The sequence below is a fragment of the Nyctereutes procyonoides genome, unplaced genomic scaffold, assembly GCF_905146905.1.
Source record: "Nyctereutes procyonoides isolate TBG_1078 unplaced genomic scaffold, NYPRO_anot_genome, whole genome shotgun sequence".
Lineage (NCBI taxonomy): Eukaryota > Metazoa > Chordata > Mammalia > Carnivora > Canidae > Nyctereutes > Nyctereutes procyonoides.
The window spans coordinates 5,678,340-5,692,229 of NW_026575155.1; the positions used below are offsets into that span (position 1 = coordinate 5,678,340).

General features: G+C 34.8%; 1 protein-coding gene across 3 annotated transcripts in view; it reads right to left on the reverse strand.

Annotated features, from left to right (window-relative positions):
* Nucleotides 1-13,890, reverse strand: part of SCAF4 (SR-related CTD associated factor 4) — a 60,454-nt gene that overhangs the window by 30,545 nt on the left and 16,019 nt on the right. For all 3 annotated transcript variants that reach the window (XM_055313391.1, XM_055313389.1, XM_055313390.1), the window contains exons 2-7: nt 7,648-7,731; nt 6,716-6,760; nt 4,889-5,050; nt 3,615-3,750; nt 3,160-3,299; nt 2,153-2,329 (exon numbers count right to left, since the gene is read on the reverse strand). In XM_055313391.1, the coding sequence (XP_055169366.1) occupies nt 2,153-2,329; nt 3,160-3,299; nt 3,615-3,750; nt 4,889-5,050; nt 6,716-6,760; nt 7,648-7,731 (744 nt within the window). The remainder of the gene's footprint in view (nt 1-2,152; nt 2,330-3,159; nt 3,300-3,614; nt 3,751-4,888; nt 5,051-6,715; nt 6,761-7,647; nt 7,732-13,890) is intronic.

The window sequence follows — 13,890 nt, forward strand, 5'->3', positions numbered from 1 at the left end:
AATACTCTGGGAATAAATGATGCAATCAACGCATAACACTTGTATGAAAAAAGATTTTATTTATTTTTTTGAAAAAAGATTTTAATAGAGATAAGCTCTTGGTACTTCTTAAATTAATCTATAAATATTAAAATTTATGCTAAAGTTCATCTTGAAAAATATGTTGTAATGGTTAATTGTATCAATTTGGCTACCTTACAGCGCCTAGCTGTTTGGTCAAATATCCATGTAGATGTTCCTGTGAAGGTCTTTTAAAAATGTGACATTTATTTGAATAAAGAAACGCCCTCCATAATTTGGGTGGACCTCAACTACTCAGCAACAAAGAAACCTTGCCCTGTAGAATTCAGACTCAAAACTGCAACGTTAACTCTTACCTAAATTTCCAGCCTGCCTTCTGCCCTACAAATTTCAATCTGCCAGCCTCCACAACTACATCAAATAATTCCTTAGAAATCAATCTCTCTCTCTCCCCTTTCCCTCTAGTGTGTGTGTAATGAGTTTTTTCCCCTGGAGAACACAGACTAAATACATATGCCATAGAGTCTGAAATGGAAGCAGTGTGTGTGATAAACTTGAAAAAGAAATATAAAACACGTATATAAGCCTCAAGTATTTAAATTGTTAAGATGCAGAAAATATATATTAGTGGGACTCAACAGTCCAAATTTCACAAACAGAAACAAATGAGAATTTAAAATTTAATGACAAAAAGTGAGGGAGAAGTGGCTATTTCCAAAAAGTTCAAGATTCAACTATCTTGGGACGCCTGGGTGCCTCAAGTGGTTAGTGGTTGAGTGTCTGCCTTTGGCTCAGGGCATGACCCTGGAGTCCCGGGATCGAGTCCCACATCAGGCTCCCTCTGCATGGGGCCTGCTTCTCCCTCTGTCTATGTCTCTGCCTCTCTATGTGTCTCTCATGAATAAGTAAGTAAAATCTTAAAAAGAAAAAAAAAAAAAAAAGACTCAACTATACTGAACCCGTAGTTCTAAAATAGGTTCCAGATGGAATGAAGAGATAAACACAAGAAAACAAAAATAAAAAACTACCAAAATAAAAAAATACTGGTGGGAAGAGTTTTCCTAAACTCTGAAAGAACATACACAAATCTGTTCCAAGCAGATAATTGCTTCTCTTTTTACTTTAGAACTTCCTGTATTATGTTTTTTTCTTGTAAGTATTATTCCTTATCTACTTGAAATTTTATCCAAACTTCTTTTAATCAGTAGTTGTTCAGCAATCACCAAGATATAATGACAACCAGTATTTACCAAATGGGTTCTTAATTTGGACTATCAGTAATAAAATTTTATCTTAAAATCTGGAAAGAATAAAACATTTTAGAGATGATAAAGCTAAAAGATTAACAGTTCTAGGGTTTTTGAACTTTTGTGGTTTTGGCAGTGAGACTGATAAAATGAAATGAGATTTTATATAGTCATAAGCCCAATTAACAGACAAGACATAAAACAGCTAAGACACAGTGGTCTGGGTTAACATTTCTACAAGAAGCTCTGCAAATCCAGCACATCTGTATCCTTAGTTGCAGCTCCTTAAACATGCCTAGGGCCCAACAACCCAGTTGGAAGACACTGAACCAACAAAACAATTTATACATATTGTAAGTAAGTTCTAAGAGCAAAAAGCAACTTAAATGTCAGTAGGGGAATGGCTAAACTGTGTGCTGTGTACATGTAATGGAATACTCCTCATAATAAGCACTCAGTGAAAATATAGAACTATTAACCTTAATGACAACAGAGACAAGAAGATTAAGATCAAAACAAGCAAGTTAAAGACTGTGTATATGTATTTATATATTACACATATATTATGACCAAAAGAAATACATCAACAGGAAGTAAATCCAGAAGAGATATACAGCAAAAACTTAGAGTAGTCATCTCCAAGTCTGGGGGTTAATGGTGAAAGCTCTCCTGTTTACTTTTCTACTTCCTATGCATTGAACATTTTTTGCAATGAGTATATATTACATTTATAACTAAGAAAAATAATCCAATGTTTTGTTGTCAAGGGGGAAAATCTTTTAAACCACAAAACAACAAAATGAAAACCCAGAACATAGAGAAGTACTTCCACAATCCAGGTTGAGTGGTATAAACAGTTAAGGTGGGTTATATAAGAAGCCTACCTTGTCAAATGCAGTTTTTTGCTCAGGTGGGGGGAAAGCAGCTTTTTGTTCAGGTGGCTGTGCAGGAGCTGTCTTTAACTGAGCTGTGATAGCCTGGACCTGAGCCATCACAGCATTGTCAATGGCCGGAGACTGTGGTTTTGGAGGCTGTTGAAAAGTCTGAAGGATCTGCTGAAGCTTAAAGAATGGGAAAACTGATAAGCAACATAACAAAGTATAATCATTGTATCAAAGGTTGATTTACTAGGAAAAAAAAATCTTAAAGGTGACTCAAAATAGCACAGGCACAAAGTAAACTGGAAAAAGATTTTTTTTTTAAAGATTTTACTTACTTATTCATGAGACACACACACACACACACACACACACACACAGGCAGAGGCACAGGCACAGGCACAGGCAGAGGGAGAAGCAGGCTCCACGCAGAGGGCCCGACGTGGGACTCCAGAATCACGACATGGAACTCCAGAATCACGCCCTGGGCTGAGTGCAGTGCTAAACTGCTGAGCCACCTGGGCTGCCCAAGAATACATCTTTTAGTAAAGGTTAAGTCTCTTGTAAATATCAGGGATACAATGTGTGTCATTTAAGGTTAAAAATGTAAGCTGACACCCCAGAAAATGACAGTCAAAAAGAGAAATGGTCTTTTAGCTTTTCCAAAGGTAAAGAAATGTTTTCTAGAATAATGTAAAAATCATCTCCAATCCAAATAATTTTGAAGTTAATCTGAAAGGCTAGAACCATGAGCAGCGATACCAACCAGTCAGCAGTTCTGAACTTCTCTTCACAGGGGTATTACTACTGCTCAGTGTGCGGTTCCCTTATTTCTCACTTCCCCCATATTTCCTCTGTTATCCCAATGCCATTACCTTCCTAGCGAAGGTTTTTCTAGGTGAAAAGTAGAAATATTTCCTCCCTTAAATGTGCTTGTTAGAAATGGAAAATAAAAACTGACAATTGTACACATAACTGCAAGGAATTTATTAATCTTTAGATAGGTAGTTTACCTGTTGACCTTGAGTCGTCTGAAAGAGCTGGGCCACAGCAGCAAAAGCATCAGAGCTAGGCAACTGTGGTACAGTTGGTACAGAGTTTGTAGTGGCTTGGGGAGGTTCAGAAGAAACTTTAACTGGAGGTGGAGGTGAACCTAAATAAGAAAAGGTCATTAAGATCTATGAAAACTTTAATCTCCCAATTTTCCTTTTTAAACTCCATTAAGCTTTTTTATTAAAGTAATATTCCATTCAGTTTAACATATAGGAGAAATAAAGATACTATAGCAAATACATGAAAGAGCATATTTTTATTAGAAATAAGAACTGTGGAAAGAAACCCATACCTTCCAAGATATAAATTCAAATTTCCTTCTTATGGAAAAATTCTACCAATATAAAAAGACTCCAAATTTTCTCATGTACAAAGTTATACCATTCTCTAAGTACACAGATATACTTGGCCATACCTTCATTATTCGTAACATTTTCTGCTACTGGGGCAGCATTACTGGTTCCTGCAGCCATGTCCAAAAGAGGCTGGATAATTTCAATTTTGAATACTCCATTTTTTTGCCAAAGGTTCAGTACACGAACTATTTTGCTCTGTTATATGCAACAAAACATGAATATACAATTAATATTTGCATAAATAATGTATTATACCTTTAACTAAAAAAGAAATAAATCACTAAGCTAGTATTTCCATGCTAAGTCCACTTCATAAACAGAAAAAATAAATTTATTTTTAGAATTACAACCTGTTAAACTGTTCTAAATCAGCCTTTCTTCAGTAGTATAAACTGGAGTAAAAAACAAAGAAAGGGGGAAACAAAGGGGAGGAAACAGAAAAGAAATACAACCTAATCAAAACAAATAGAATAAAAAATTGTTATTTCAAGTTTTCATTATATTTATGATTACAAAGAAATACCATCACTGACAAAAACAGCATCTTAACAAAAGTAAATGAAGTGAAGAAGAATTTCTTCAGGATGATTTTAACAGTTAAAATATTTAAGAAACTGGTCTATAACGGATAGGTAAGTTGCTTTACAGACCAGTATATATGAAGAAGATACAGAGAAGACGTGTTATTCATGGGAATAATCCTTATGTCCTAATCAAGAAATTATCTTTTGTATATTTTTTCCCACAAGAACACTCCTCCAAGAATATAAATACAGAATCCACAACATTCAAATTTATACACTGTTTCCTGTAAATGCCTTTATTCTTCATTCTTCAGAGTAGATTTAGCAGTGTGTTTCTCCCACCTATTGGGAGTTCAATTATTATGTCTTTAATGTTTTTCTACCTTTATATAGTACATAATAAAATCAGCTATAAATATGAGGAAATAAATACTGTAGTCTGATTGTTAATGAATAACATTTATGCTCCAGCCTCTCAAAATGGTGGGGAAAGCCATCAATTATTGGTCCCCTCCTTCTGAAATAAGCAACAATACAAGTACTGCCTTTCTCTATGGCAGAATTTATCACTCAATTACAAGTAAGTCTTTCCAACAATGTCTTATTTAAAGCTCCTTTTTCAACAGTACATCATTCCTGAAGGACTTCACAAGAAAATACACAAAGATGAGATGTTCACAACAGAAAACGCTGGGCTTTGTTTCAAGTTCACAAACATCATCATATAATTCTCTTTCAAATATACATTTAAATAGGCTTAAAGATGGAAATAAGAATACAAGTTTTAATTTAAAAATTATTAACTATACCTTATCTTCAGATGGACAAAGATATAAATATTGGAATGTGGCGGTTATGTTTTTAGAGAATCTTGGCCCAAAAACATCTTTATCAGTTCCAAACTGATGACGAGACTGTCGTACAATTGAGTCAATTACATATAATCCAGGAACCTTGTACTCTGGTTTACACTACAAGATAAAGATGCAAGTTAATAAAAGCAAAATCACAATTTGACATCCATTAATCTCCCTTTTTAAAATAAAACTCTGTGTATCTAGTGATTGTTTTTATTTAGAAACTGCTCGAATATTTAGCTCTTCTTGGCTAGCTTATCAAATTTCCCACAGGTCTGTACCAAACTACCAATTCTTTTGATACTTCAGATCCCCAGTATTTTACTTTTTTCTGACCCCTCTAACTCCCCACAATTTCCCAGAATCAACATTACTTTACCAATCCCTAAGCCACGTCCACACAAATCCAATTGTTATGATACTCTCTACTCTAATTCATCCTGCTTAAAAAAATAATTTTTAAAATTATCAAGAAGACCATTTCAACAACATCAATTTTAATTCTACTAAAGTACAGTACCAGAGAAAAGAAAAACTAAAAGGAGAGATCATTTTTGGTCTATCAAATTAACAAGATAAAAAGAAAAGAGAAACACACACCTGTATACATTTCTGGTGGTACAACCTTTATGGATGATGATTTAGCAATAAAAGCAAAGTCTTATTTGATCCAACAATTCTACATTAAGAAATTTATTTTAAGGAAACAATTAAGATGCATCTAATTTTTTCTTCCAGGCCAGCCACTGAAGTGAAATGTCCAAAAGGAACTGAATAAATTGTGGAAACAATCATGCAATGAAATTTTTTGTAGACATTTTATGATAAATTTAGTGGGAAAAGTAGGTTATCAATGTCAGTGAGGTTTTTTTTTTTTAAGATTTATTCATGAGACACAGAGAGGCAGAGAGACAGGGAGATGGAGAAGCAGACTCCCTGCAGGGAGCCCAATGTGGGACTCCATCCCAGGATCCTGGGATCATGCCCTGAACCAAAGGCAGACAGACTCAATCACTGAACCACCCAAGCATCCGAATGTCATTGGTTTTTTTATGAACGTATGTGTATACAATAAAAAAAGAATAGATCCAAACATAAATATAAGAGTAATTTGGGGTGGTCGCATGTAGGCAATTTAAAATTTTTTCCACTTTACTTATTTGGACTTTGATTTGCTACTATGAAAGCTTCTACTGATCATGTTTTTCGTCTGTTGGGACTCCTAACTCCTACCTCTCAGCTAGTAGTCAAAGGCCATGGATCAAAGACAACGTTACACACATGTATTGGTATGTACTACATGGCACAGCTCCAGCATGGGGGGAGAGGACAGATGTATAAACCTGACAAGACAGATGTGTGCTAATCACATGGTTATAAAACCAGATACAACTGCAAAACTGAAAAATGATTTATGATAGAAGCAGGGAAAAGCTGGAAAAGCTTTACAAGGTGATTTCATTTGAAATACTTCAAGATGAGTTAAAGGTCAACAAAGTAGACAGGGCAAATAGCAGAGGAGGCACATCAAGCTCAGGGAAGAGTCGTGTCAAGTACACAGGAAACTTGTTGAGTGCCTACCTCAGACTAAGTGCTCAATCAAAAGAACTGCTATAAACGTTTGTTAAAAATACAAACCTGAGTGATTAAAAAGAACATCTAATGACAACTTTCTTTGTAGAGTGGCTTTAGAAGGAAGCATGCAAATTTACAATTTACAAAGTAAATTACAAATATTGATCATAACTAAAATGAGATACTAATAAAATGGATAGTTACCTTTTTGATGAACTTTTCTACTATTTGAACTACATGCTTATAAAGCTGAAAAAAATTAGAAGAAAATTACTGTACAATTTATATACTTCTATATTTTCAGTAATGGTATTAGAAAATACTTAAAACCTTATAATTTGCACAATCTGAGTAATTCTCAAGATAATACTGAATGACCCATGACAATCCCTAGTCAATAAGTGAACAATCATAAATTAAAGAGAATTAACTAAAACAGAAATTACAAAAATCCCTCCAAAAAGGAGGTCTTTTTCTTAGATTCTTAATCAGTAATCCTTAATAAAGCAGCGTATCAGACAACTTTACAAAAGGGATAAAAACAGTGGAACTGGAACTAAATAATGCAGTTTCTAATATGAGTCACTTATTTAAGGTGTGATCTTGAGGAAAACATTTAACTTCATGGAGCCTAAGCTTTTTTTTTTTTTTTTTTAAATATATGAGGCAAATACTTGGCTGATTTATGACAAGAATTAAGTAAAACAAAGGAAAAAAACCCTTTTCATTCCCCTGTCTACTTCTGTTAATTCAACTTTCTGACACACACACACACGCAACTATATGAGGCAAAAGATGTGCTAATTGGCTGGACTGTGTTAATCATTTCATAATGTGTTATGTGTATCAAACCAACATGTTCTATTATATTATTAAATATATTCAATTTTAATTGTCAATTATACCTCAGCAAAGCTGAAGAAATATAAAGGGGAAATACTAAACAACAAAAAAGGAAAAAAGCAGGTTTTGAAATAATATGTTACAGTTCGAACACACTCTATTATCATGTGCCTTCAGCAAAAGCTAGTTAGAACTCTTTGATTCAGGCCTAACAGAATGAATTCTCACATTTCTCAGTTATTTTCAAAATTCTAAAACATTTTTTGAATTAAATATATTTATTTTATTCTTACCTTAATAGCTTTAATAGCAGCTTTAGTGATAAGAATCATCTTGGCTCGAGAGATGGGAGGTTTCATATCCATAAGTGAAAAGAGCTTAAAAAACAAAAATAATTTAAAAATAAAGGTAAAGTCAGAGGTCAATTCCCTCCAGTCCTACAAAGATAATGTAATTTATTAACTAAAAGAATAACAAACTTTTGGAACTAAGTTGAATAATTTAGCTAGTAAAGAAAATCCAAGTGCTTTCCTACATACCTGCATCACTGCTAAGAAAATACAATGGGAAAATACACTTAAAATAACAAAAAAAGAAAAAATATTAAGAAATTACAAAACCTATAACTGAAAAAAATCATAAAATTTTACTGAAGAGGGATCCCTGGGTGGCGCAGTGGTTTAGCGCCTGTCTTTGGCCCAGGGTGCGACCCTGGAGACCCGGGATCGAATCCCACGTCAGGCTCCTAGTGCATGGAGCCTGCTTCTCCCTCTGCCTGTGTCTCTGCCTCTCTCTCTCTGTGACTGTCATAAATTAAAAAAAAATTTAAAAAAAATTTTACTGAAGAACACAAAAATAATTTGAATGGAAACATACTGGGGGTTTCTGGACTAAATGTGGCAATAATATGACTCAATATTTAATGCAAACCTCACTGAGATTTTGGAGAACTTCAAGTAATTCTAAGGTTCATTTGGAGAAAGATGTATTCAATCAGGCAAGAAATTTAAAATGCTGGAATTAACAATTTCTTGATTTAATCAGCATAAAAATAGTGCCATATTCAACAAATCTCACAACAGAAAGTCCAACAATCACGTGCTCTCCATGAGATTTAACCACATATGCATACTTCTTCCCCCAAAGTTTAAATCCAACCAAGACTTAATGAGAGACCACAGAGTTACAAAGATAAAATTCTGACATCAAGAAGCTTACACCTTTAAAAAAATTTTTTCTTTTTTTAAGATATGAGAGAGTGTGCGCCTGCGCCCACTCATGGGACTCCATCCCAGGACCCCTGAGATCATGACCTGAGCCTAAACCAATAGTCAGACACTCAATCCACTGAGCCACTCAGGCGCCACTGTTTACTTTTGTTTAATCATGGGTATGTACCCTAGGACTTCTAAAAAGGTAATCTGTGGGTTCTTTTTTTTTTTTTAAGTGGGCTCCAGCTCCAGTGTGGAGCCCAATGCAGCATGGCCTGAACTCATCTCTAGCTAAGATCAAGGGCTGGATGCTTAACCAACAGAGGCACCCCTAAAAAGACATTATGAAATAATTTTTAGGGCTTTAATATGATCATATTTCCATTTCTTTCCAAATTATGCTGACATTCCAAATATGGAATCTCTAAGACACAGATCTTTACTAGATCACTAGGAAGCTAACCTAAAGTACCAAAGTATAAATAGCCCCACAATTGGCAACATATCCTAAAAATTCAGAGGATTTTCACAGCTTTTCACAACTACAAACACAATGGTAATATAGAAAACAGTAAGCATAATATTAGAAAAGGTATGGAATACCAGAAATAATCAATACAAGAACCAGATACTCTGGTTTAAGCAGAGAAAGGTAGAAATTTTCCTTTGGTAATACTAAGAAAATGGGAGAGGGCAGCCCTGGTGGCTCAGTGGTTTATCGCCACCTTCAGCCCAGGGTATGATACTGGAGACCCAGGATCGAATCCCACGTCAGGCTCCCTGCATGGAATCTGCTTCTCCCTCTGCCTGTGCCTTTCTGTGTGTGTGTGTGTGTGTGTGTGTCTGTCTCATGATTAAATAAATAAAATCTTAAAAAAGGGGGGGGGGAACACAAAGATATTTACAAAGTGATTTGTTTAAAAAATGTGATTCTCTAAATAAGGTCATGATTATTATTTATCAATGTAATAAAAATTATCCTTGAGAATAAATGCCCACTAACAGATAACAATTAAAAAGGAAACCGTAAACTTTGAGACTATACAAACTGATGGGAAATGAAAAAACAAACTATTACAACTTAATTCCAAATTATAAAAATGTAAACAATGTAAAAAAAATATATTGCATGCATTTTTAAAAAAGATTTTATTTATTTATTAGAAACACACAGAGAGAGAGAGAGAGAGAGAGATTGAGAGATTGAGAGAGAGAGAGAGAGAGGCAGAGACACAGGCAGAGGGAGAAGCAGGCTCCATGCAGGGAGCCCAGGATCATGCCCGGGGCCCAAGGCAGCGCCAAACCGCTAAGCCACCAGGGCCACCCTATTGCATGCATTTATAAAGGATATATTCTTACCATTTACAAGCTATAAAATTTATTAAGTCAATAGTTTATTACTGCTGTTCTATTTCCTTCTCTGTACCTTAATGTAGAGAAGGGGAATGCAAAAATGTTTATACGTGGATGTTGAGAATGAACAATGAGAACTATTTCTCTGTCATTAAAAGCTTACAGAATCATATTTTCATGAAGTCTAAGCAAAAGCTAATATTCATGTAATGTACCAAAAAGCACTTGATTATGTCAGCAGTAAGCAACCTGCCATATAAAAACCCCCGCCAACTGAGCACAAGACAGACTAGTGTGCCATCCAATAAAATACTCTGTAACTTGTTAAAAAAAAATTAAATTACAGACTACATCATATAGCAGTATAGCCATTCATGCAAAAGACCAGCAAGAGAACCCTCAAGTGCTATATCCATTATCTAAGAGACAGTGAAAAAGGTGTTAAACACTTCATGAAGAAAAAGATGACTTTTGGAAGAGAGGAGGGAACCAACATCTGAGTGCCTACAATGTATAAGGAAGAATTAAATTCAGTGATATAGAATTTAATTTTATTAACAATTGGAGGAGGTGGGTGATGGGTATTAAAGCAGGTACTTGTGATGGGCACTGGGTGTTGTAAGTGATGAATCATTAAAGTCTACACCTGAAACCAATTTTACCATGTGTGTTAACTAACTAGAATTTATATAAAAACTTGGGAGAAAAAAATCATATTAACAGCTAACACAGATTATCTCCCACCTGTTCTGAATGATGCCCAGGAAATGGTTTTGAACTATACTTCGTAGAATTTATAGCTCAAAAGTCCTAATAGCACATTCATACCTTTAACACAATGCTGCTAAGGAATTAAATACATACAGGACCTTAACTATGATAGGGAATACAGACAAACTATCAAGCAGGCACCTGTGCCTGTCTATATATATAGTACTGACTCAGGGATAACGACAAAAACATACTGAATATAATTTGGGATGCCTACTGAAATGCAGGCAGATATAAAATTAGGGATCTTGGACACAGAAAAGGTCCAGGCTAGAAAATGAAAAGTCACAGAATAAAAGCCAGGAGTACAGGTGAGGAAAAATCTGTAGTAAGAAAGCCAAAAACATATACCAAAAATTCCACTGTGGTATAGAGAAAGGGACTGCACAAATGAACATCAGGACAAATACCAGAAATCAAAGGCATTTGGCACGGTCGAATATGGAAAGGTATGCAAATCAAACTTTGGTGGCTTAAACAGAGAACTGTTTTTGAAAGTGATTTCAAAGTCAACTAGTAAAGAAGTGGCAGTTGAGGGGGTGGAAATGCAGATTTGGATTATTTTTCATTAATTTAACAAATTTCTGAGGGCTTATTAGGAAGTATCAAGTTCAGTGTCTGGTACATTGAGCCATGTGCCTTACAAATGACCATTCTTAAAATACCTCTTACTTGTAAGCACCATGATGCTTCTATCAAATTTAAATTTTTTAGATGTTCTTTACTTTCCTTTACAAATGCCTTTCTTAAATCTTAAAGTTGAAAATCTGTATTTGATATTATTTATGAAGAAAAATACTACAGGCAGATAAGTTTCAAAACCAGAGATTTAAAAAATTACCTTTTAAAAGCTCAATGAATGTTACTAACATTTTACTGACTTCTTCAAAGCACAAATTTATCGGTGTCTACCTTTCACAAGGCAAAAAGGTTCCGAGACATTTAGATCAATGCTTTCATTGGATATAGAGACCCAAAAGTTATGCTGAAACTGATACACCTACCTATAACCATGTGCACTGACACCACCTATTTAAAAAGAAACACTAATAGCCTTTGTGGTAGTTAGATATTTCAATTCCATTTTACAGATGAAAACACTGAGGCACAAAAGTTCAAGAATCTGCTCAAAACTATAAAGCTAATAAAGTGGTAAATTTAATCTGTGGTTCACTACTACACAAAGCTCAAGTTCTTTCCAACAACTACCTAACAATAAAGAAATTATTTAATTAATGCTACATTACCTTGGAGGAATGAATAGCACAGACATTGAAGATGATGACAATAATCTTAGATAAGAAAGAGTTAATTGATATGTTGGCTGAGGAATCTCTCAGAAGTATATGACCTTATGGTGATCTAAGGTTCATACTATAGTTCCTGAATTTTAAAAAACAATTAAATTTCTGTTAAATGATCAGAACGCAAGATCAATAATCAACTGTCTGGGAAATCTTGACTCTCCCACTTGCTAGCTATGAGAAATTGTTTCTTCATCCGTAAAATGAAAATAATAGCCCCTACTTTTTAGGGAAGTTTTATACAAACAACACATATAAAAAGCACTTAATGCAGCACCTAGCACAGAGTAAGTAAGTACACCTACTATTAACACTACACATAATTTTATTGAAAGGAGAGAGAATCCTGAAAATAACCCAGGAGTGTTTTTCAAACTGTGGGTTGAGATATATTAGAATATAAAAATGAGCTTAATGGGTGTGACACAAGTTTTTTAGTGGAATAGAGTAAAAAATAAAACAAACAGCATTGTACACAGCAAGGGTAAGTACTATTTGGTGATATTTCTCAGTTTTTTGTGTGGGTATGTATGCAAAAGCACCTCTCTATGTAAAATTATATATCTTAGTATAGGGGTGACAGTCAAATAATGTGAAAGGCAATGACTCAGAGAAAAATTCTTTTGTTTTAGAAATGAGGAAAATAGAGCCCAAACCAACTGCTGTCAACTTTCAGTAATGAATAGATTCTTTAAGCCATTAACACATTTCTGATAAACTGTGGGGAAAAAAGCAGCACTATCAAGTTAGAAAAAAATTTTCCTACTTTTCAATCAAGTTTAGAATACAGAGTATACATAGAGTAGAAAGAAGGTAAAGATAATTTGGGCTCTAGTTATTTCTGACCAACATCCAATCTCAGCCAACAAACCTCAAGGAAAAAAACCTATTGGGGCTTTATATAAATGTGTGAGAACCATAAAATTTAATTCCGACAAACTCTACTAGAGAGAAAAAAAAAATCAGATACTGTAGGTATTCTGGAAAGAGTCAGAAAGATCTGGTTTTGATTCTGGGTCCAGCCATGTACACAATTCTGGGCAAATTACATAACTTCTGTAGGGTGCAGTGTCCTCATATGTAAAAAGGACATGGTAGTTAATCTACTTCGGAGGTTTCAATGAGAACTGAATTCGTTTTGGCAAATGGAATGACTAGTGTATCACCTGCAAGTGCTCCATAAATATCACTAGGAGCAGCACTCTCCCTATTATAGCCCCTATTCCCAATAAATGTAATCGGTCAATGAAAACAAGGATATCAAAGCAGCCAGAGAAACCCAGGCAATTCTCATATAAAACAGCAGAAGCAGTAGGCAAAAAAGAGTACAAGACCCTCTTGGAAGGCATTAGTAGAAAAAAAATGTACTTGCTGGAAACAGATGTGAGTTTGGCTTTTTGCTGTCACTAGCTGAGTAACTACAAAAAGTATAAATAAATGTAAACACAGTCTTGCTACATGACATATAGAGAAGATTGAGATACAAAATAGTCCAAAAATTCATCATGATCCCTTATATCAGTAAGGAATAGTTTCAAGAGAAGGTAAAGAATGGGGCCAGCCCCAGTGGCGCAGCGGTTTAGCGCCGCCTGCAGCCCAGGGCGTGATCCTGGAGACCCGGGATTGAGTCCCACATCAGCCTCCCTGCATGGTGCCTGCTTCTCCCTCTGCCTGTGTCTCTGCCTCTCTCTCTCTGTGTCTCTATGAATAAATAAATAAAAAGTAACATGACTCTGCTATTTGCTAACAGTATAAACTGACTAGTTAACCTCTAAACTTCAAGGATCTTTCAAATATGAAAAAAGGGATTAACAGTATATATTTCATCTCATAAGGCTATTAGGATTAAATGATAATATACATAAATCTCAGCCTCGTACCTTACATATTAAGTAAC